Source organism: Hoplias malabaricus, chromosome 10 (assembly GCF_029633855.1).
Source record: "Hoplias malabaricus isolate fHopMal1 chromosome 10, fHopMal1.hap1, whole genome shotgun sequence".
NCBI classification, from domain to species: Eukaryota; Metazoa; Chordata; class Actinopteri; order Characiformes; family Erythrinidae; genus Hoplias; species Hoplias malabaricus.
In genome coordinates, this window is record NC_089809.1 from 42,576,310 (window position 1) to 42,596,931 (window position 20,622).

Below are 20,622 nucleotides of genomic sequence, written 5' to 3' on the forward strand. Positions count from 1 at the left end.
TCTGTACGTGGAGCTAAACTGGACAATAACAGCAGGAACAAGGTCATGATACTGTTATTTTCATATATTAATACACAACCACCAGCCAAAACAACACAAGTACCCACGCCCTGCTCTGTGCACTGTTTGTTTAGTTTAGAAATGTATTTTAGAGCATGTTTGCCCTTAAATTTTACCATGTTCAATCACAAATTGCAACACAAAACTATGGAATGCCCAGTCATTCAAGACAGAGAGGTGCGCACAATAAAGGATACAGTGACGTTCGGAGTTCAGTGGCTTGTATTGTGCAAAGTTGAAGTGATGTGGTCAGACTGGCTCTCCGGCCCTGGGGGTGTGTTTTAGAAACTCTCTCTCTCTCTCTCTCTCTCTCTCTCTCTCTCTGAGCTGACAGTGGTGTATATTTCCTGCTGTGGGGTCTAGAGGAGTGTGAGAACACTGCGTTCACATCAGTAAGACCTCATAGAAGCATTTCGAGTGAAAATGAAACAGAACTGAAGAGGAAACACCAGTGAGAGCCGCGCAACGTTCAGCTACAGGATGGTCTTCTAAACCTTGCTTGTAAACCTGAGGAAATTGGACTGTAAACGTGTCAGGAATGGCTTGTGATGGAGGCGCTCAGAAGAAGACCTACGTTTCTACAATTAACCTGGAACTGAAGCCTTCAACAGGACAACGCACTGCTTCAGTCAAGGGCTGCAGGACAGAGAATGGGACACTGCTGGTTACACGCCTGAGGGACAAGGAAAACCCAGCTCTGGACAGAGGTAAAGGTCTGTCCAAGATTTTACACCACTCTGTCTAAGACGTACTGCGCTGAGAGGTTTGAAAAGAATGGGATTGGCCCCAAGTCTGGACACTTCTGGTCAAGTCAGGAGACAGAATTAACTATGACATTATATATAACTGATCAGCCACAAAATTAAAACCACTGACATGTAAACACCTGGTAAGCGGCCGGTTATTTTTAATGTGCTGTAATTTAGAGCAACATTAGGTAGAATTTTAACCTTAAAATTACACCTTCAAAATTACATTGTGATGCTCCATTGAGCTGTAACAGATAGAACAGAACCTTTCTCATTGCTATTACAGGCTCAGCACTGCAGAAACTGCACTATGTAACTTTGGGAGGAGGGTAGGAAAACACACCATTTATACTCCCTCTTGATTTCAGGACATGGCTTGGTGTTTAACAAGTTTGCCTCCCAGCGCTGTGTGGAGTTTCCATGTTCTCCCTGTGTCTGCGTGGGTTTCCTCCGGGTGACTGTCTGTGAGGACTGTGGTGTGTTCTCCCTGTGTCTGCGTGGGTTTCCTCCGGGTGACTGTCTGTGAGGAGTGTGGTGTGTTCTCCCTGTGTCTGAGTGGGTTTCCTCCGGGTGACTGTCTGTGAGGAGTGTGGTGTGTTCTCCCTGTGTCTGAGTGGGTTTCCTCCGGGTGACTGTCTGTGAGGAGTGTGGTGTGTTCTCCCTGTGTCTGAGTGGGTTTCCTCCGGGTGACTGTCTGTGAGGAGTGTGGTGTGTTCTCCCTGTGTCTGAGTGGGTTTCCTCCGGGTGACTGTCTGTGAGGAGTGTGGTGTGTTCTCCCTGTGTCTGAGTGGGTTTCCTCCGGGTGACTGTCTGTGAGGAGTGTGGTGTGTTCTCCCTGTGTCTGAGTGGGTTTCCTCTGGGTGCTCTGGTTTCCTCCACAGTCCAAAAACACACGTTGGTAGGTGGATTAGAGACTCAAAAGTGTCCGTAGGTGTGAGTGTGTGAGTGAATGTGTGTGTCACCCTTTGAAGGACTGGCGCCCCCTCCAGGGTGTGTTCCTGCCTTGCGCCCAGTGATTCCAGGTAGATTCCAGGTACCCACCGCCGCCCTGAAATGGATGAGGGTTACAAAAAATGAATGAATGCTGTAAAAGTGAATTACACTCCAAAGATAGCGGGGGCCTAAGAGAAAAACTAGCGAATCTTACCTAGTGTTCCTTTAACTGAAAAGGATATGAATTATGCAGTGAATTGAATCTGGTTTGATCTCATACTTTGAAATGTTGATATTTGTAACAATGTCAATTGCGTGTTATTTTCAGATCCAGCATTCACACACCTTTCATTGTGAACACATGACTGCATTCAGTGCAATTCAGTTGGGTTTCTATTGTTCACACACGTGGTGTGCAGAGCAACAAAAGCATCTTTCAGCAGTTGGCAAGACACAGACAAACGGAACAAGATAATTATAGCAGCACTAGAAGAGCAGAGGACGGCGGTCTAATGAACATCACTGTAGAGGACATCAAACTCTTTAAAGGATCAAAATATGACACGAAGTGCAAATGAAGTGATGATGACAGTGCAACAGAATTCACACTATGGAATAAATAGACCTCAGGAACAAGCATTAGTTTAGAGCACAGAGGGAAGCTGTAGATGGTGAGATGATGAGGCACAGAGGCACAGTTCAGTGGAGGAGAGGAGAGTTAGAACTAACAAGTTATGTTTAAGAAAGTTACTGAAATTATTTCTTTAGTTGCTGATGGATTTTTTTCCATTGATGGAGTGTTTTTAAGTCATAACACATTTGAGGAAAGTAACCTACTGTTTCCACGGCTTGATTTCGGCTTTAACGTTTAGTTACTGATTCCTATGTTGCAGTGCTGAGGGTATCACCACTGACCTTGCAGCTGCAGCACATGCATCAGACACAGCAGTGCTGCTGGAGGTCCTGGGAGGGTCCTGAGAACCGGAGAACAGGGTAAAACAGATGGACTACAGTAGAGCTACAAAAAGCTCCTGTGGACAGTGAGTGTAGATACAAAGAGGTGGTCATAATGCTATGGCGGATCGGTGTGAACATAAATGTACCTCCATTCACAGCCCCTTCCTGGGAATGCACCCTGAATATCCAGACTAACTGTGGGACTTCACTCTACGTTGGTGCTTTAATGGACTGTCGTTTGAGAAATGTTGGTTCGTCAGACCCCAGAATAACATACTTAACAAAAGGATGTTTATTTAAACAATGTTTTCATCCAGAAAGTCATTAGCAGCATTCTGACTTCCCTAAACAGGGCCCTGAATAGGTCTGGGAAAGAGTGGCTTGATTTGCAAGGAAGTGGAAATTTGGAGGTTTGCTTCTGAAGTCTAATGCAAATGTCTAAATAATCTACTAATGCACAGAAGAAAGTCAGTCAGAGATTATATCTGTTCTGTGCTGTATTTACAGAACGGCCTTGTTGTTCACTTGGAAATCACAGCCTTCAGCTAGTGCTAATAAGCTTTAAGCCCCTGGAAACTCATTTATATTATTTATTTATTTGTTTGTTTGTTTGTTTGTTTGCTTATTTTTTGTATAATTCTAAACGTGGGTGTTATGTGAAACATTCAACAAAATCTAAATAAAAAACACAAAACAGAAATATGATCAAACTCAAAAGGTTCAAAATTAGTTCCCATGGGATTTAAGGTTAAAGCGTAGCACCAAAAACACACAAAGTTTATAAACATCTTTTCTATAAAGTGCATCTCGAGACTTATTTTCCTATTTCTGATTGTAGTAAAAAATATAAAAGCTTTCCTTATTCCAATCTCTAACTTTCCTTTTCCATAATAGCATTAATGATTGGTTGATTTACTCATTCATTGTCAGGAACACACCATGACACACACTGCACACCACATGGCGACACATACTGACACACTCACACCTACGGACACATTTGAGTCTCCAATCCACCTACCAACGTGTGTTCTTGGAGCGTGGGAGGAAACCCACGCAGACACAGGGAGAACACACCACACTCCTCACAGACAGTCACCCGGAGGAAACCCACGCAGACACAGAGAGAACACACCACACTCCTCACAGACAGTCACCCGGAGGAAACCCACGAAGACACAGGGAGAACACACCACACTCCTCACAGACAGTCACCCGGAGGAAACCCACGCAGACACAGGGAGAACACACCACACTCCTCACAGACAGTAACCCGAAGGAAACCCACGCAGACACAGGGAGAACACACCACACTCCTCACAGACAGTCACCCGGAGGAAACCCACGCAGACACAGGGAGAACACACCACACTCCTCACAGACAGTCACCCGAAGGAAACCCACGCAGACACAGGGAGAACACACCACACTCCTCACAGACAGTCACCCGAAGGAAACCCACGCAGACACAGGGAGAACACACCACACTCCTCACAGACAGTCACCCGAAGGAAACCCACGCAGACACAGGGAGAACACACCACACTCCTCACAGACAGTCACCCAGAAGAAATCATTTCTCATCTTGCAGATCAAAGGGTGCTCACCAGCGCCCTCTACTCACACTTAATGTGGAGGACCACGAGGATGCACACTCAGCATAGACCTATTACCCAAAATTCCTTGAAATATAGCCCCTTGCACTAGACGTGTGTGCTCACTGTCCCTAGTGTGTATGGCTAATAACAATTGCTCATTAGTTTGTTCTTTGTGTGTTCACAACGACAAACGAGTTAAATTCAGAGTATTATTTTCTCCAACGGGATTAATAAAGTAACACATATCCTTATTCTGAACTCTTGCTGAGGTGCATTCTGCTATGATCAGAACTGAGCTGTTGTAGATTCCCACACAAGCTCGTTTAACAACACAAGACTAGCCAGGCGCCTGTGGATCCTGCTGATCACACACATCTACCCAAACACACGTCTGAAACAAGCACCCTTCAAGTCTTTCTCCCTGGAGGTCTGTGTGTTGTTGATATCACCGTAGTGCAGACTTTAGGAAGAGCGCAGGGTTAAGGGCTCCATTTGGGACAGGGCCTTGAGGATATTATTAGAAGTTGATGGTCAATCCCTCTTGAAACTGAATGAAGGAAAAACATTGCTCTGAGTTGTGTCCAGAATGACTCCCTACTACATTACTCACTATATAGTGCACTAGTGAACTAAACTCAGGAGGTCAGTGAGCGGTTTTGGAGACTACTTCATGCCAATTGTTTACCAAACATCTCAGTGTATTATCCACTATCTGCTAGGGAACATTGGTTGTAAACTACTTATCACGGTGCATTATGGGATTGTGAATATGGGAAGTGCACGATTTCAGACAGCACTACCAAAATGGTGCAACCCCAAACTAGCGCACTATCTAGTGAATAAAGCACAATTTTGAACACAACTACTACTGGCCTATAGTCAGCTAGCATTTTGTGTTAGCATGTGTAGCTCATTTAGCAGTGAACTCATCTTAGCTGGTCACATGACTAACTGAACTCCACCATATGTCCTTTAACTGGTCGTTCTCATTTGTTTGGTCTGTGTGTGTTTCATTTCAGAGGTGAAACCTAAGAGAAAGACTTACATTAGCACAGGTAAGTGTGTGTGAAGCTAATTCTTTGTACTGTGAGTGGTCACAGGAGAACCATTAGATAATAAGCTGTACAGATGAAGCTTAAATATAGCTGCAGGTGACAGGAAATCTCAACAAAAATCTTAAGAAAACACAGGAAAGTGGACTCTTTGAGCCTTTTCTGTGGTGACAGATGGTGTAGATGTGCTTGGCTGTTCTGAAGTTTCAGAGCTGGTGCTATAGCATGAGTCTGCAGAAACAGGTTCTGTGTTAACACTAATGCGAGAAGCCTGTGGTTAGCAGGGGAACGTGTTGTGGTTTCCTTTGGACTGTGGTTAATGCAAGTTGCCTTATAGAAACCTTCTGAGTCATAGGGTCAGTCTTGTTTCTGCTGTAAATGTGATGAGCCTTGGGTCGTTCTGTTGTTTTAATTGAGCTACATATGACACCTCCCTGGATCACCTTAGAATGCAAATACAAGATATATAATTAAGTTTAAAAATAAACACACAGTGTATTATCCATAGCCATTTTATGTAACTGCTAGCCGATACACACTTAGCAGTGAAAATCAACAACGTGATTATATTCAAATTGAAAAATATAACCTACCAGACAGAGGAAATGTTTTAGAGACCATTTTCTAGAGAGGGCATTGAACAATGTTGTTTCTTAAGAGGCTTATGAAGATTTTACAAACCATGACATTCATGTTCCTTCATTGCAATTAACAGAATCTGTTGAGGTAAATCTCACATCCTGAGATTTGAGTTTGCTGCAGGGACTCTTTTATAAGACTCCACACAGAAGTAAATAGTTAAATCATAGCATTTACATACAGTCTCCTTCAAACTTGATGGTTTTATATCTTCTGAGGCTTGAATGTATTACCTGCGCTAAAGAAAATGCCACAAACTGTGCTTTGAGAAATGCCACAGGAGAAACATTTTGGTTCTCTAAATTACTGCTATTGTATTTACATATCCCCAGTGCCCACAGAGAATACTGTTGTTTTAATAGTGTGACATGCAGCCGTTACGTTTTCTGGGGAGTTCTGGGGCTCAAACCCAACACAAACTAGAGTCTGAGTCAAGTTTAAATAAAATGGCAATCACACACCCAGGGTCCATGGGACTAGGGGTTCTTTTTCTCTTGCCCTGTGCCCAATAGACATTGCACCACACACTTAACTTTGGACTTTGCAGACTGTGCCTCTCCCCCGTTGCCTTTTCAGCCTAAACCCAGCTGGGTAACGTGGGCTGCACAGTAAAGCAGGCTCCCACTCTCAGACACTACACCCAGGCCTGCCTCCAGGGATAGGTTCCCGCGACCCTGTTCCAGGCAGAGTAAACGATTATTTATGTTAAACTTCTTGGATCGGGTATGTCCGGATCTTCAATAGAAAGAAACTGAAGAAAACAGGTGGGTTATTGTGTGCCAATAGAATATTAACCTGGAAGCTTAGGGCCCTTGGGAACACGGGACACAGGGAATGCAAAGTACATGTGTTCCCAATGTGAAGGCCATGGTAGAGGTTTAAAGAGACTTCACCTAAAGACAGGGTTCTTTACTTATTCATAAGCTCTTACTAGAACGATTTATGAGGATGTTCTTTTTTCCCTAACACACATTTACAGACAGATAAAGTTAGCGCAGGTACATATCCTGGAGATGTAAACCAAGTAGGAAGTGCTGCCAAACCGTAGAGTGTTACATGCAATAACGTCTACCTCTCTTACCACGTCAGGTCCTCTGGTGGAGTTCCTGGATCCTCAGGAGAAGGTGCAGGTCAGAGTTGGTGAAAGCGCTCAACTGCACTGTTCCTTCAGCAGCGTAGGGCCTACAGCTTCCTGTTGGATCCACAACAGGAAAAAGGTCAGGATTTGTTCTTAACGATGATACCATCTTTATTTTCTGACACTGGTTAATTATCTGCCCAACAGAGTAACGTGGAAACAAGGAGGTCATTTTATAACAATGATAATGATAGTCTTTATTTGTGTAGCACCTTTCTTACATAAATGCAAGGGTGGGGGGTGGATGACTACTGACGTGCAGACTGACCAATTAAATGTTTACAGAGAAGGTTATCGACCAATAACGGTAGCTCTACAGTCAGACCGTCCAATCAGAAGATATTAGGCTACTTCACCACGCCCCCTTCTCACTCAAGCGAACCAGTCGGAGTAGGGGAGGGCGGGACTAGTTTGTGAACGAAACTTCTCGAAGTTCTCTGTAAGCTCTAGAAAAACAAAAAGTCTTGAGTTTTCCTGCACAAGGAGAAGTACCTCCAAGCTGTTTGTCAATTCTTGGGATACACAGTGCTAGCTTTCACCATTTATTGTCTGAGCTGGTCAGTGTTAGTCTGGCAGACGTGTGCATATCTACAGCACATGACCATGTAGTTCCTCTGGTCTCCAGCTCGTGGTGGATGGGGAATGCACACATATAGAGACCAGCAGTAACAGCAGCATCTTGACCATCTCTGAGGTCCGTGCTATGGACGCAGGAAGCTACACTTTGTTTGTGCGGAATCATCGAGGCACAGCTCAACACACGATAACTCTCAGCATCAGAGGTGAGAACGTCCAACACACACACACACAGACAGCAGCTTTAATGAGGACCAAGCTGTGGCTTGGATAATACACTATAGGGTTGTTTCCCAGACGGGGATTAAGTCTGGTCCTTGAATGTACAGCATTTTGACTTGTGGTTTTCTGCTGAAAGGAGGTAATAGGTGAACAGACAATAACAGCAGATTTTCATCTCCATAGAACGTCATTGAACATCAGTATTCAATGCTATGGATCAAAGGCACATGAGCCATAAGTCATGATGTTCAATGCCAGTCCTTGGCTAAAGGGCTATGAAGTATGTATTGGATTATGGAGCGTTGGACCTGCATTCTTTGAAGCAATGGGGCACCTTTACATTCAAATCTTCACTATTGATAGCTTTAGTATCCACAATAAATAGTAAATGTTCACAAAATGGTTGGTCATTTAGTATGGGTCAAGGGTATTAGGTTAAAGGAACATTAGGTAGTTTTTTTTATCTTCAATTTACAGCTTCAAATCCACTGTGATGCTCCACTGAGCTGTAGTAGGAAGAATAAAGGCTCTGTCGTTGCTACTCCAGGATCAGCACTGCAGAAACTGCACTATGTAGCTTTTGGAGGAGGGTAGGAAACCAACCTACTCTCTCCCTCTGCCCTCATCCTTGATTTCAGGACAGTGCTGAAAGAGTGAATTACATTCTGCAATAGTGTTGTGACTTTCGATACGATACCTGCCTAAATATCTCGATACCGATACTGAAACGATACCATCGCAAAAACCTAAAACATCAGGAAATGTAATGTACTTTCTCTACAAGCAGAAGGCGGTCGGGAAATTGTTTGCTTGTTAAGTGTGATGTCACACGTGACGTCTCGCCATTCCAGTGTCATACGTTCATAAGATGTTTTAACAGTTTGAATAAGGCCCGATGCCTCAATCAATTGTGATCTCAGTTCAGGGAAAGAAATAAACTCAACATAAAAGAAAGCAAATGTGTCTTTGGCAGCACTGTTTGCACATTTACAACTCATTCTGACCCGTGAGCTGCTGTGCGGACCGACTGTGGTGCTCTGTCTCCGAGAGCAGAGAGAGCCGTGTCTCCCACTCACGGTCAATCCTGGTGTTCTAATGTTTCGTGCTGCCGGCGATTCTCTTCTATAAAAAGTAGCTAAGGTTTGTACTGAAAGTCACTTTTAAAAGTGTTTGTAAATAACTCACTAGAAGGTCAGAAAAGTCACTAAAACTAGCGGCAACACCCTTAAGGGAGGGAGAGTAGGCAAAGCACTGCCCCCTGTGGCACTCGTTGGAAATACCGCTCTTATTTTAAAAACCAACTTCTTAAAAGTACCGGAACTCATTGCAATCATTATATTGTTTTTATTGACAAGGTATTGAGATACAGATACTAGAAAAGTATACCCTGCAACACTACTCTGCAAGTATAGAGAGAGCTCTGGAGCAAAAAATACCTAATCTTACGTAGTGTTACTTTAAGTCTCAGGGCTGTTATCTCTGAAAAGTATATGGATTTGTATCAGTCAAATTTGAATCCAGCAACATGTCTGTTTGTTTTTGTTGAAAGTGATCTGTGTTAGCCACGTGTCTCCAAGTTTCTTTACCAAAATGTCCACCTTTTCTCTTCTCCTCTAGATCGGCCTGAGTGCCCCGCCTCATGCCCATACGTGTCCCAGTTGACCCCTAGATCTTTAGTTCTGTCCTGGCGTGGCCCAAGCTACGACGGTGGTTCAGCCATCACCAACTACGTTGTAGAAATGCAAAGCCTAGGTCCATCTGGCACGGGGGACTGGACAGAGCTGACTAACCAATGTAAGGACACCACCTATCGGGTCCATTCAGGCATGCACTCCCAGGGTGAGTATCGCTTCCGCGTGCGGGCCGTCAACGCCATAGGGGTCAGTGAGCCCAGCGAAGTGTCTGACTGCATCAGGATGGACACTGCAGGTAAATCTAGGCTCTGAGATCTGTATTACAGAGTTACTAGTTTATTTGGGATGTTGAATATGCCTTTACTAGCTAATTTCTGAGATCCACACCCTCATACTGTATGTAATTACAGGCTGTAGCCCATCTGTTAGTGTACGACTGTTTAGTCAGCCTCCATCGGGGAAAGCATCACCACTTCATCGCTGTCCAGACAAAAACATTCTCCATATTTGTTGATATTTAGTTCACTACTTTTTTGTTTGAACACAGTAGCTTTCCTTCAAATTTTGTGAAAACCTCATGACGACCAATAGAAATGCTCCAAAGTTACTTAAATTATATCTCTTTACTTTGACGTCTATTGAAAGTTAGGAACTTTTTTCCTTCTTCTGTAAAGTTGTTTTTTCAGATACATGTTTTTTTCTTTGGACAACAACAATTTGTAACGTGCTGAAATATTTTATATAAAATTAGCTTTTTCTAAATAAGAACAGCTGCAGATTTTTTTTTTTATACCACAGAACTGACAAACGATGTGGTTTGTTCATTAGGACGATGCGGTGATGCACTGCCAAAAGGGAAAGAGAGGAATTTTCTTTCATTCTACTGCAGTAAACACCATTGGCTCTGTATTAACCAAGCTCTGCAAAACGGTTTGTCAGCGTTAGGTTTTGTTCTGTACAGTCCCGCCTCTCGTTTTTCTTTTTTTTCTTTTTTTGGGCAATTTGGTGGAAAATTGCCCAAGACTCCTCTCATAAACTCTCATATTAAGGCTCTTTTTTCCGAGCTGCAGAGCCTTCAGTTCATTTTCAGTGGGTTCCGGGAGCACGCCCCAACATACTTTCATCATACACAATGTGATACTCTATTCCCTACATTACTCATATATGCTGAATAGGACACTGATTAATTTTGGGCACCATCCTGTTTGGATACCGGGAGCAGCCAGAGTCGTGTAGAGAGAGCAGCTAGCAATCGGACAGTACGACTTCTGTAACCTTCACTCTTCACTATTCTGGAACTCCTGCTCCTAAAATAAAATATCTGAAGAGTGAAAAATGTATAGAATTTTATGAGAGTCGTGATAAAGCTGGTCTCTCTTCAAAACATTTGTGAGGGTGACTCAATGGCAGTTTATTAATGCCACATTTAATTGTTGATCCTCTGAAGAGGCAAAGTAACTTTATTAATGAACTCCTGGATAAATCTCTCCACAAACACTGTACAGTGTGTAGATAAAGATAAAGCTTTATGAATCTAGTGGTTACTGGTGGTAGTTCTATATGAGGTGACCAACGAAATAAAACTCCAACGTTAGATGACACTGTCAGGTTAGATTCCCCATTAATTTGTACAGTGCAATCTGCCAATTGTGTAGATCGCTAACTCCTCATTTCTCCAGTGAACAAGTCCCCTCAGCAGTTATCGCAACAGTTTTGAGAGATTTGGCAAGAACCGCCACTGCTGACAAACATAAAACAGGAAAGAAGTTACCATCAGTGATTCAAAATCTACAAAGTGCACCTCTGTATTAGGTTTACACTACAATCTGGCAACCTTTTTCTTATGTACAGCACCTTCAATTGGAGGTCAGTTGACTGGAAAAGGCTGTAGCATCCAAAATGGTGAAATGGGTCACTCACCAGCTAATGTTTTTCACAGTGGAACCACAAGAGGAGCCCGTGTTGGATGTGGACATTGTGACCGACAGCTCACATAAGGTCCAAGACCACTACAACATCCATGAAAAAATAGGAGTGTGAGTATCAGAGTTATGACTGAGTCAGAACTTGCGTTCAAGCTTTGCCCTTAATTGCTGAACTAAGGATTATTTATCGTATGCTTCAGCTTTCACTCTTCTCTGTAGCCTTTACACTAGAATTAAGAGCATTGCTGAGGATGTGTTGGCATTCTGCCATAAAATATGAGGTGGGATGGATTACAAACACTATTCCAGTTGGACTGAGCTCCATCACTCCAGAGAACACTGGTCTAATACCTTAGAGCCCAATGATGTGGGGTTTAATACCTCTTTCGTTCATATATAACGTTGACCATGGTGAGCTTAGGCTCATGTGCAGCTGCTCCAGAGCATCACATGTTATTTTATACTTGTCTTTGGAGATTATACAAATAGAAGCTGATATTATTGGATGCTTTTAGATATTTCAGCAAGCTATAATTAAAAAAAAGGCTTTTATTATGACAGTGATTGTATATCCCCTGGTGATAATCTGGACCTCCCCCCTCCACAGAGGAAAGTTTGGGCAGGTGTTCAGACTGACCCATAAGGAGACAGGACGAGTGTGTGCTGGGAAGTTCTACCGAGCCCCTGTGTCCAGAGACAAAGAAGCTGCACGGAAAGAGATCGAGCTGCTGAAGCAGTTGCACCACCCGAAGCTGGTGCAGTGTCTGGGGGCTTATGACACCCGCTCCGAGATCACCTTGATCATGGAGTAGTGAGTCTTTTCGGTTTGATCCATCGTCGTCGTCGACCTCCCTCTCCACTCATCTCACAGATACAGTGCTTAACCAACACAAGTATCACTGGTGCTGACATGACACATCTGGGCAGTTCTCCTCCGGTGCCTAGAGACGTCATAATTTAAAGTGAAGGATAAAGCAGTGTAGGGAACTTTCCAGACCTTTAAAAATGTTTAAAGTGTTTATGAGAGGACTGCAGTAAATATTCTTGCAATGTGAAAACCTCTGCGATGTTTCTGGCTGTTTCTCAGAGATGGATTCTACCACAATGACTGACGGTGCTGAACTGTGACTATTATTAGCTACTCCTACACGGGGAGAACACACCACACTCCTCACAGACAGTCACCCGGAGGAAACCCACGCAGACACAGGGAGAACACACCACACTCCTCACAGTCACCCGGAGGAAACCCACGCAGACACAGGGAGAACAAACCACACTCCTCACAGACAGTCACCCGGAGGAAACCCACGCAGACACAGAGAGAACACACCACACTTCTCACAGACTGTCACCCGGAGGAAACCCACACAGACACAGGGAGAACACACCACACTCCTCACAGACAGTCACCCAGAGGAAACCCACACAGACACAGAGAACACACCACACTCCTCACAGACAGTCACCTGGAGGAAACCCATGCAGACACAGGGAGAACACAGAAACACACTGTGAGAGAGACACTACCTGCTGCTCCACAGTGCTGCCCTATTCTTGTATTTAATTAACTAAAATTAGACTAAAATGTTTTTAGATTTTATCGACTAATCTGACAAAAATGTAATTACTAAAATGAGACTAAACTACACATTTCAGTCAAAGACCAAGATTAAATCTAAATCACAGTCTGCTTCCAATTCACCAGTGTGTTTCCTAATGCTAAAGGAGGACTACTGATGATAGCTTTAGATAACGCAAAATTAAAATCAAATCCTTATTCCCAGACATCACCGCTGTTGTGCATCACATCTCAAACGTCCCTCAGTCCACATGATTGACTCCTGTGTCTCTGTGCTGCAGCGTTGCTGGCGGTGAGCTGTTCGAGCGCATCGTGGATGAACATTTTGAGCACACGGAGCCCAACAGCATGCAGTACATGCGGCAGATACTAGAGGGCGTCCTGTACATTCATCGCAAAAGCATCGTCCACCTCGACCTCAAACCTGAGAACATAGTGTGTGTCAATGCTACAGGAACCCTCATCAAGATCATCGACTTCGGTCTGGCCAGGAAACTGGGTGAGCCTCTAACTATTAAGCATTGTATTTAAATGATTTAACTGGGATGCTAAGAGTGGATCAGACACAGCAGTGCTGCTGGAGTTTTTAAACCCTGTGTCCACTCTCTGTCCACTCTGTGAGACACTCCTCCCTCGTTGGTCCACCTTGTAGATGTAGAGTCAGAGGCAGTAGCTCATCTGTCGCTGCACAGTGTGTGTCGCTCGTCCTCTAGTCCTTCATCAGTGACACAGGACGCTGTCGGCTGGATGTTTTTGGTCGGTGGACTGTTCTCAGTTCAGACACTGAGGGGTTTAAAAACTCCAGCAGCACTGCTGTGTCTGATCCACTCTACACCAGCACAACCCACACTAACACACCACCACCACGTCAGTGTCACTGCAGCACTGAGAATGATCCACCACCACATCACACCTGCTCTGTGGGGGTCCTGAGCGCTGAGGAACATTGAAGGATGAAAGGGGTCTAACAAAGTATGCAGAGCAACGGGTGGACTACAGTCTGTCATTGTAGAGCTACAGAGTGCTCCTGTGTAGCCGAACAGTGTGTGCAGACACAAGGAGGTGGTTTTAATGTTATGGCCGTGATGTTTGTTGACCACTCTTTGGTGTACAGCTGTTATGTGGATTTCCTTCCTGAGCCACATCTGTTTTAAATGACTGTGGAAGTCTATAAACTTTCCCTATGAATTCTTTCATCTGTGTCAATGAAAGCACACGGCAGATGTGATCTGAGGGCTTATAAACAGGAAAAGGCTGGGCATTCTTATCTCTAGCCCAAAGTAGATCGGCGAAAGGACAGGGTCGTTTTCTTTTGTAACGTGTGCTCATCTGATTCATCTGACTCCATCCTCTCCTTATATGGAGGTCTGTTCTGCCCATCCCCTCTGTCCAGACGTGTATTCACTTTTCCATCTACATTAAATGGGGCATATTATAAAAATATCTCTTGTTCAGTGCAAGTTCACTTTAATGTGGGGATCTGGAGCCCACCAACCCACACACTGTGGAACAAGACCCCCAGTCAGTTTTTGTGTGCTGCCTAAGTCAGAAAACACGGGATAAAAACGAATCGTTCTGATTCTGCTCCGCTTCTGACGTCAAGTGCAGAGACTTTAGAATGGCCCCGCCCCCTCGTCTGAGTCTGTCCAATCACAGCGCTGGACCCGTGTTTATGTGAGAGCACAAAGACGAGGTTAAACTCAGCAAAACAGACACAACGAGCGCGGAGAAATAAGAGCACTGAGTAAAAACGGAGAAGAAAGAGAACAGAGTGAAAACGGCTAAAAACCAGAGCTTCTGCTCCTCGCTCCTCACTGCTGTGCGCTCGGGGTCGGGGTGAACAGCGAGCGGCTCGTTATCATTTAAAGGAACAGGTGCTGAAAGCGGGCGTTCTGAACAGGGGCTGTTCACAGGGGGAGAACACTGCTGTGGGGCTCGTGGGGTTTGGACCAAAGCGGGTCACAGATGTTTCATTAAGAGAAGAAGAAGAAGGAAAATGTGTCTCTTTTGCTGAGTGTGAAATTGAAAATGCAACAAACCTGAGAAACATGTCCAATGCCAAGCATCATCTAGAGGGGTATAACACCCCGTGGACTGGATGTGGAGCTGCAGAAGTGCTTTTTAATCTGCGTTTAAGTGTTTTCATGCAATACATTTGGGTTGAGCTGGAGTGGGGTTTGTGATCCAGAACCAATCATTCAACACCAGTACCTGACCTCACGAAAGCTCTTATGGCTGAATGCCATCACATTCTCACAGAAGTGTTCCAATATCTAGTCTAAAGCCCTCAGAGAAGGGCAGGAGCTGTTGCTACTGCAGAGGGAAGAGCTACCCATGATGCACTTCAGTGTAGAGGAAATGTAGGGTGACCACATGTCAGATATGTTTCCCACAGAACCAGGGAGGCCTCTGATGGTGATGCAGGGGACGCCGGAGTTCGTGGCGCCAGAAGTGATTAACTATGAGCCTGTGGCTCTGGCAACCGACATGTGGAGCATCGGCGTTATCTGCTACATCCTGTAAGTACCACAGCGACAACCTCTCAAACTCTGGCTAGAATTCAGGACCATGTTATACACATCACAACAGTCAGCATGACGTAACCGAGGGGTGTCCAAACGGTCCCCCAGAGCCCGCTGCTTTCTCTCCTCATCTCGAAGACCTCTAAACTGCATGTGGCTACATTTCTCACCTGACACAGAAATTTCTCTCTCTCTCTCTCTCTCTCTCTCAGACTGAGTGGGGTGTCGCCGTTCCAGGGAAACAGCGATGCAGAGACTCTGGCTCTAGTCACTGCAGCCGCCTGGGAGTTTGACCCTGAGTTTGATGACATCACAGACGAGGCTAAAGACTTCATCAGTAAGCTGCTGAAGAAGGAGAAAAGGTGTGAGTTTGCTCTGAGGGAAAGTTTCCCAGACGTAGCTTAAAGCAACACTAGGTAGTATTTTTTACCTTAAAGTTACAGCTTCAAAATCACTGTGATGATTCACTGAGCTGTAACAGGGAGAACAGAACCTCTGTCCTTGCTACTCTGGGCTCAGCACTGCAGAAACTGCACTATGTAACTTTTGAAGGAGGGTAGGAAACCACCCGCTCAGTTTGGGATAGAGCAGAAGTAACACAGTGGGAATCACAGTTGTTTAAAGTTTACTGCAGTAACACGAGGTAAAACCAGGACAGTGGCTGTTAGAGACTGGAGAGAGGGGTTTTAGAATTGAACAACCCTGAGCATTAAACCGAGACCGCCTCTTTGGGTCAGACCCAGTTTTGGTCCTTTGTTCCGGAGCATGGTCCGAGGCACGTTTCACACGTGCTTTTTTTGTTCAGACCAAATCGAAGTCTGAAAGTCTGCATCAAACGAGACTTGGGTAAAAACACTTTCACACATGCCTTGTTTGGTCTGGACCAGCTCGGCTTAGTGGCCCGAATCCAGGTTTCTGTGAAGCTGCTCTATGTACCTTTTGTGTTCTCCCAAACACACAGGTCCAGAATGTCTTGTGAGCAGGCTCTGGCCCATCCTTGGATGGCCTCGTCTTCCTCCACCAGTCGAGTCACGAAAACCCTCAACAAGGACAAGATGAGGAGATTTCTGGCCAGACAACGTTGGCAGGTACTGAGCTTCCTCTAAATATTTACCTTCAACACCGTTGGTCCAGTCATGGTTTAGAGATTGTAACAAGACCTGGGAGAAGCTCAGGCTTTCAGAAGTGTCAGCAAATAAGGAAGGAGTGTGTGTGTTGGGGATGGGGGTATGCCCACAGCGGGTTATACGTTTTGACCAATGAGACTATTGCTACTTCCCATTTTTTATTGGTTCAGAGACGCATGGTGAGTGCACCCCTGCATTTCCACCTCGATTTAGAACTGGGAGATTTGGAAGAAGATGAGCTGTTAGTGCGGTCTGATGTGATAGATGTGGGCAGTTTGTGTTCAGTGCTGTTGCATGAGTGCCATTCTGAAAAGAAGCAACCTCACCAACCTCCTGAGGCTGGAGGGACCTGTCTGTGATAATTCAGCTATAACTGGGGGTAAACTTAATATTACAAATAAAGTTCTGGGTTCTGTCTTCACCAGAGATCTGACGCAGTCAAAACGATTGGATGGTTTAACTCCCAGTCTAGACCTGCTATGATGTCCAACCTGGCGCTACTCAGTTTATAAAACCACTACTGCCACCCGTAGATAGTAACTAAACATTATACACGGGGAATGAATCTTAACACCCAGTATAAATGGTTTTATCGGACATACAGTGCCCTTTTGAGTGCAGTAACCTGTTTTATGACCTACACTGTGCACTACATAGGGTAAAGGTGATATTTGAGATTCAGCTGTAGTGTTGTGGAGGTATTGCAGAATGATGTAAACACACTGTGGTATTCTTGTGGTTTATGGAAATGTCTTTAAAAGGAGGGTGAAGTAGGTGGGGGCCATTTTGGTGGTTTTTTGTTTTTTTTTTTCTTTTCAAAAGCTACTAGTTTCTACAAAATGCCCTACTCCAGCTTTAAACGTCTCTCTGCGTACAGTTCATAAACGTGTTGAGTCTCCATCCCGGGGCCTTGCTGACTCTGTACTGCAGAACCAGAGAAGAGAATGTGTAGTCTCTCACTGTGAAAAGAGCCGAGATCTGAATTGTTCCCTAAGCAGTTGTCTCCGATTTGTTTCAGAGAACCGGGAAAGCGGTGCTGGCGCTGAGGAGGATGGCTCACCTCTCGCACAGATCAGAGGGATCCGACTCTCCCTGCAGCTCGGCGTCTGGTAACGATCCGTCACTAAACTGAGTGTCTGCAGCGTGACACAGCGTGATGTTTTAATAAGAGAAATGTTTGTTGGGGGCACAGTGGCGCTGCAGGCGATGTCACAGACACAGGTCCAGGGTCTGTTTTATCCTCCGTCTGAGGAGCGTGATGTGTTCTCCCTGTGTCTGCATGGGTTTCCTTCTCTCTCTCTGAGTGAGTGAGTGAAAGAAAGAAAGAAAGAAAATGTCCACTGGGGGGTGTGTGTGTGTGTGTGTGAGAGAGAGAGAGTGACTGGGCGAGTGTGTGAAACTGTCCACAGGGGGGTGTGTGTGTGACTGGGCGAGTGTGTCACATGAGTTGTTCTCCGTATTAAGAGCAGTTTTAGATGTTATCTGGAAGTGTATATCGATGCTGACGTCACCACCACACTCCAGGTTTTAGCACATGACCCGTGCAGACAGACAAAGCTAAGGGTCCGTCCTGTAGCCGAGGAGTGGACAGTGTCCTGTGTTTAACCCCTTCATGTGGAGTGACCGTCTCAGCAGAACAAGGCTGTGGGAAAGGCTGAGCGTGCAGTGAAATGGGGGTTTGTTCTGAACGCCGCCCTCCTTCCCGTTTGCAGACTCTGTTCTGGGGAGAGAGGCGGAACAAGCTGTTGCATCTCTGGAGCAACAACTGAGGAGTCAGCCAAGTTTCTTCCAGGCCTTTCATGACCTCATGGAGCCCTGCGGCGCCACCGTGCACATGGCCTGCATCATACAAGGTAAATCCTGTAACACGAGACACACCACCACTCGTTAAAGGCATTTTAAAGGTCCTCACTGAGCCGCTCTCTTTTCTGCAGGTTTCCCTGACCCAGAGGTGGTGTGGTTGTTGGACGACGAACCCCTGGAAGAAACGGAGCGTGTGCAGATCCAGTACAAGGAGGACGGCCTGTGTACCCTCACCCTGGCTCACGTCCAGCCAGAGGACTCTGGGATATACAAGTGTCGAGCTTCTAACTACTTGGGCCAGGCGCTGTGCTCGGCCAGACTCACAGTGGCCCGATAGGTCCGAACAGTTCATCTGGCACACGTCTCCTCAGGGTAAATTTGCAGAATTTGTTGAGTGGGACTTGTGCTCATGAAGCAGTCCCTAACTGTAAAAGCACCGTCCTTCAATAAAGGGTTACCTTTTCAGTGGTAGGTCCGAAGGCCAACAGTTTTTATCTGTTGAGCTTTGACGCTCTGTGTTGGCCATCTTCAAAACACAGCTGATATTTTGTAGCGTGAAGCTTTTAAACATTCTCTGTCTAATCGTCTGCTATTTGTAAGTGTTTCATTGTAATGTTTTAATTAAATAAAGTTAAACAGTTTTCTCCAAAATGTTTTATCCTTTTACTCATTGCTGAATAACAGCTGTGGGGGCAGCGCTGGCCCAAGTACAAGAAGCAGAGCTGGGGACTGGAAGGTCAGTGATTCTGTTCCCAGAACAGGCAGGAAAAATTGGGGTGGGGGTGGGGGGAGTCCACAGACAGCACTGTCTCCTCCCTCAACATCCATGGCTTAAGTTCCCTTGAGCAAGGCATTCATTCATTTGCTTATCCAGTTCCAGGTGGCGGTGTGTCCTGAGACGACCCAAGATCATTGGGCGAAAGACAGGAACACACCCTGTAGGTATTGCTAAATACCCCCAAATACCTCCTGGGTTGTGGTATGGCTGCCTGCTGCATGTGTGTGTGTGTGAGAGAGAGTGAAAACTGCTTTACACTAGTTCCAGGAACATTGTAGTGAGATGAGAACATCAGTGAGGTCAGGTGCTGATGTTGAACGATTAGTTCTGGATCACAAACACCGCTCCAGCTGGTCCCAGACCTGCTGCTCTATTACTCCAGAGGAAGCACCTCCACAGCCCAGTGTTGGGGACACCATAGCTCTAGGCCAGGGGTGGGCAAACGTTTCATCTCAGGGGCCACACTGGGATTTAAAAATTGACAGGTGGGGGTTATGGGGAGTGGGAACTAATATAAACATAGCACAAAAAGTAAGGAAACATGTTTGGTGGAGTATTTCTTTGTTGTAACAATGTTTCTTGGTGATAAATCTCATACCGTTGGAGCCTGTTAACTTCCCGTTTAAAAGGGTGCCACACTTGTAAGAAACATGCATTTGTGGGGTGTGGGCTGTGCCCATGAAAATGTACCAAATCCTCTCTGCCAAAGACAGTTTATTCTGTGTGATGGTGTGGGGCGGCACCTCCCTCACTGGAAAAACGAGGCTTGTCATCATTGGAGGCTTCTCAGTGCAGAGAGAGAGAGATGAAATCCTGTAACCAGCGGCGCTCTCATACCTCCACAGTCTGAGACCGAACTCTATCCTCCAAACACTCGCCCCACAGAGCGGGGTTTATCAGAGACTACCTCCAGACTGGGAGTGGAGAGGAGGGAACGACCTGCCAGCTCCTGAACTCAACCCCACTGAACACTTGTGGGATCCGCTTGGACGTGCTGTTGGTGCCAGAGCGACCCGCACAACCACGGCGGCTGACTCCAGATAAAGGCTGGTTGAAGAAAGGGATGCTGTCCCACAGCGGTGTGAGACCAGGCTGGTGACCAGCGTGAGGAGGAGGAGGTGGAGGCTGTTGTGGCTGTGTGTGGTTCTTCCACGTACTCCACACTCAGCTCCACTGCTCCTCCCACAAACACATGCTTCTTACAAATGTGGCGCCATTTAAAAGGGAAGTGAACAGGCTCCAACGGTGTAAGATTTATTACCAAGAAGCACTGTTACAACAAAGAAATACTCCACCAAACACACATCTCCTTACATTTTGTGGTGTG

At 45.4% G+C, this 20,622-nt stretch overlaps 1 protein-coding gene across 3 annotated transcripts; it reads left to right on the forward strand.

Moving 5' to 3' along the window:
• Window positions 1-428: 428 nt before the first annotated feature.
• LOC136708217 (myosin light chain kinase, smooth muscle-like) lies at window positions 429-19,158 on the forward strand. 3 transcript variants are annotated; one of them, XM_066682593.1, is made up of 14 exons: window positions 429-773; window positions 5,317-5,352; window positions 7,078-7,205; window positions 7,752-7,908; window positions 9,542-9,853; window positions 11,498-11,594; window positions 12,091-12,294; window positions 13,347-13,564; window positions 15,461-15,584; window positions 15,800-15,949; window positions 16,549-16,675; window positions 17,733-17,823; window positions 18,427-18,567; window positions 18,649-19,158. In XM_066682593.1, the coding sequence occupies exons 1-14, from the start codon at window positions 599-601 to the stop codon at window positions 18,852-18,854; spliced, it is 2,166 nt and encodes a 721-aa protein (XP_066538690.1). In that variant the 5' UTR covers window positions 429-598; the 3' UTR covers window positions 18,855-19,158. The 3 variants fall into 3 exon arrangements, with proteins under 3 accessions (XP_066538690.1, XP_066538691.1, XP_066538693.1); XM_066682594.1 differs by having other exon boundaries at window positions 429-767; XM_066682596.1 differs by lacking the exon at window positions 5,317-5,352 and having other exon boundaries at window positions 429-767.
• The last annotated feature ends 1,464 nt before the right edge of the window (window positions 19,159-20,622 follow it).

Bases quoted from the DNA above. Each gene is read 5' to 3' on its own strand.
- LOC136708217 (XM_066682593.1), top strand. From the start codon at position 599: ATGGCTTGTGATGGAGGCGCTCAGAAGAAGACCTACGTTTCTACAATT. The intron at 774-5,316 runs GTCTGTCCAAGA...GTTTCATTTCAG, and splicing joins AGCTCTGGACAGAGGTAAAG to AGGTGAAACCTAAGAGAAAG. The intron at 12,295-13,346 runs GTGAGTCTTTTC...TCTGTGCTGCAG, and splicing joins ATCACCTTGATCATGGAGTA to CGTTGCTGGCGGTGAGCTGT.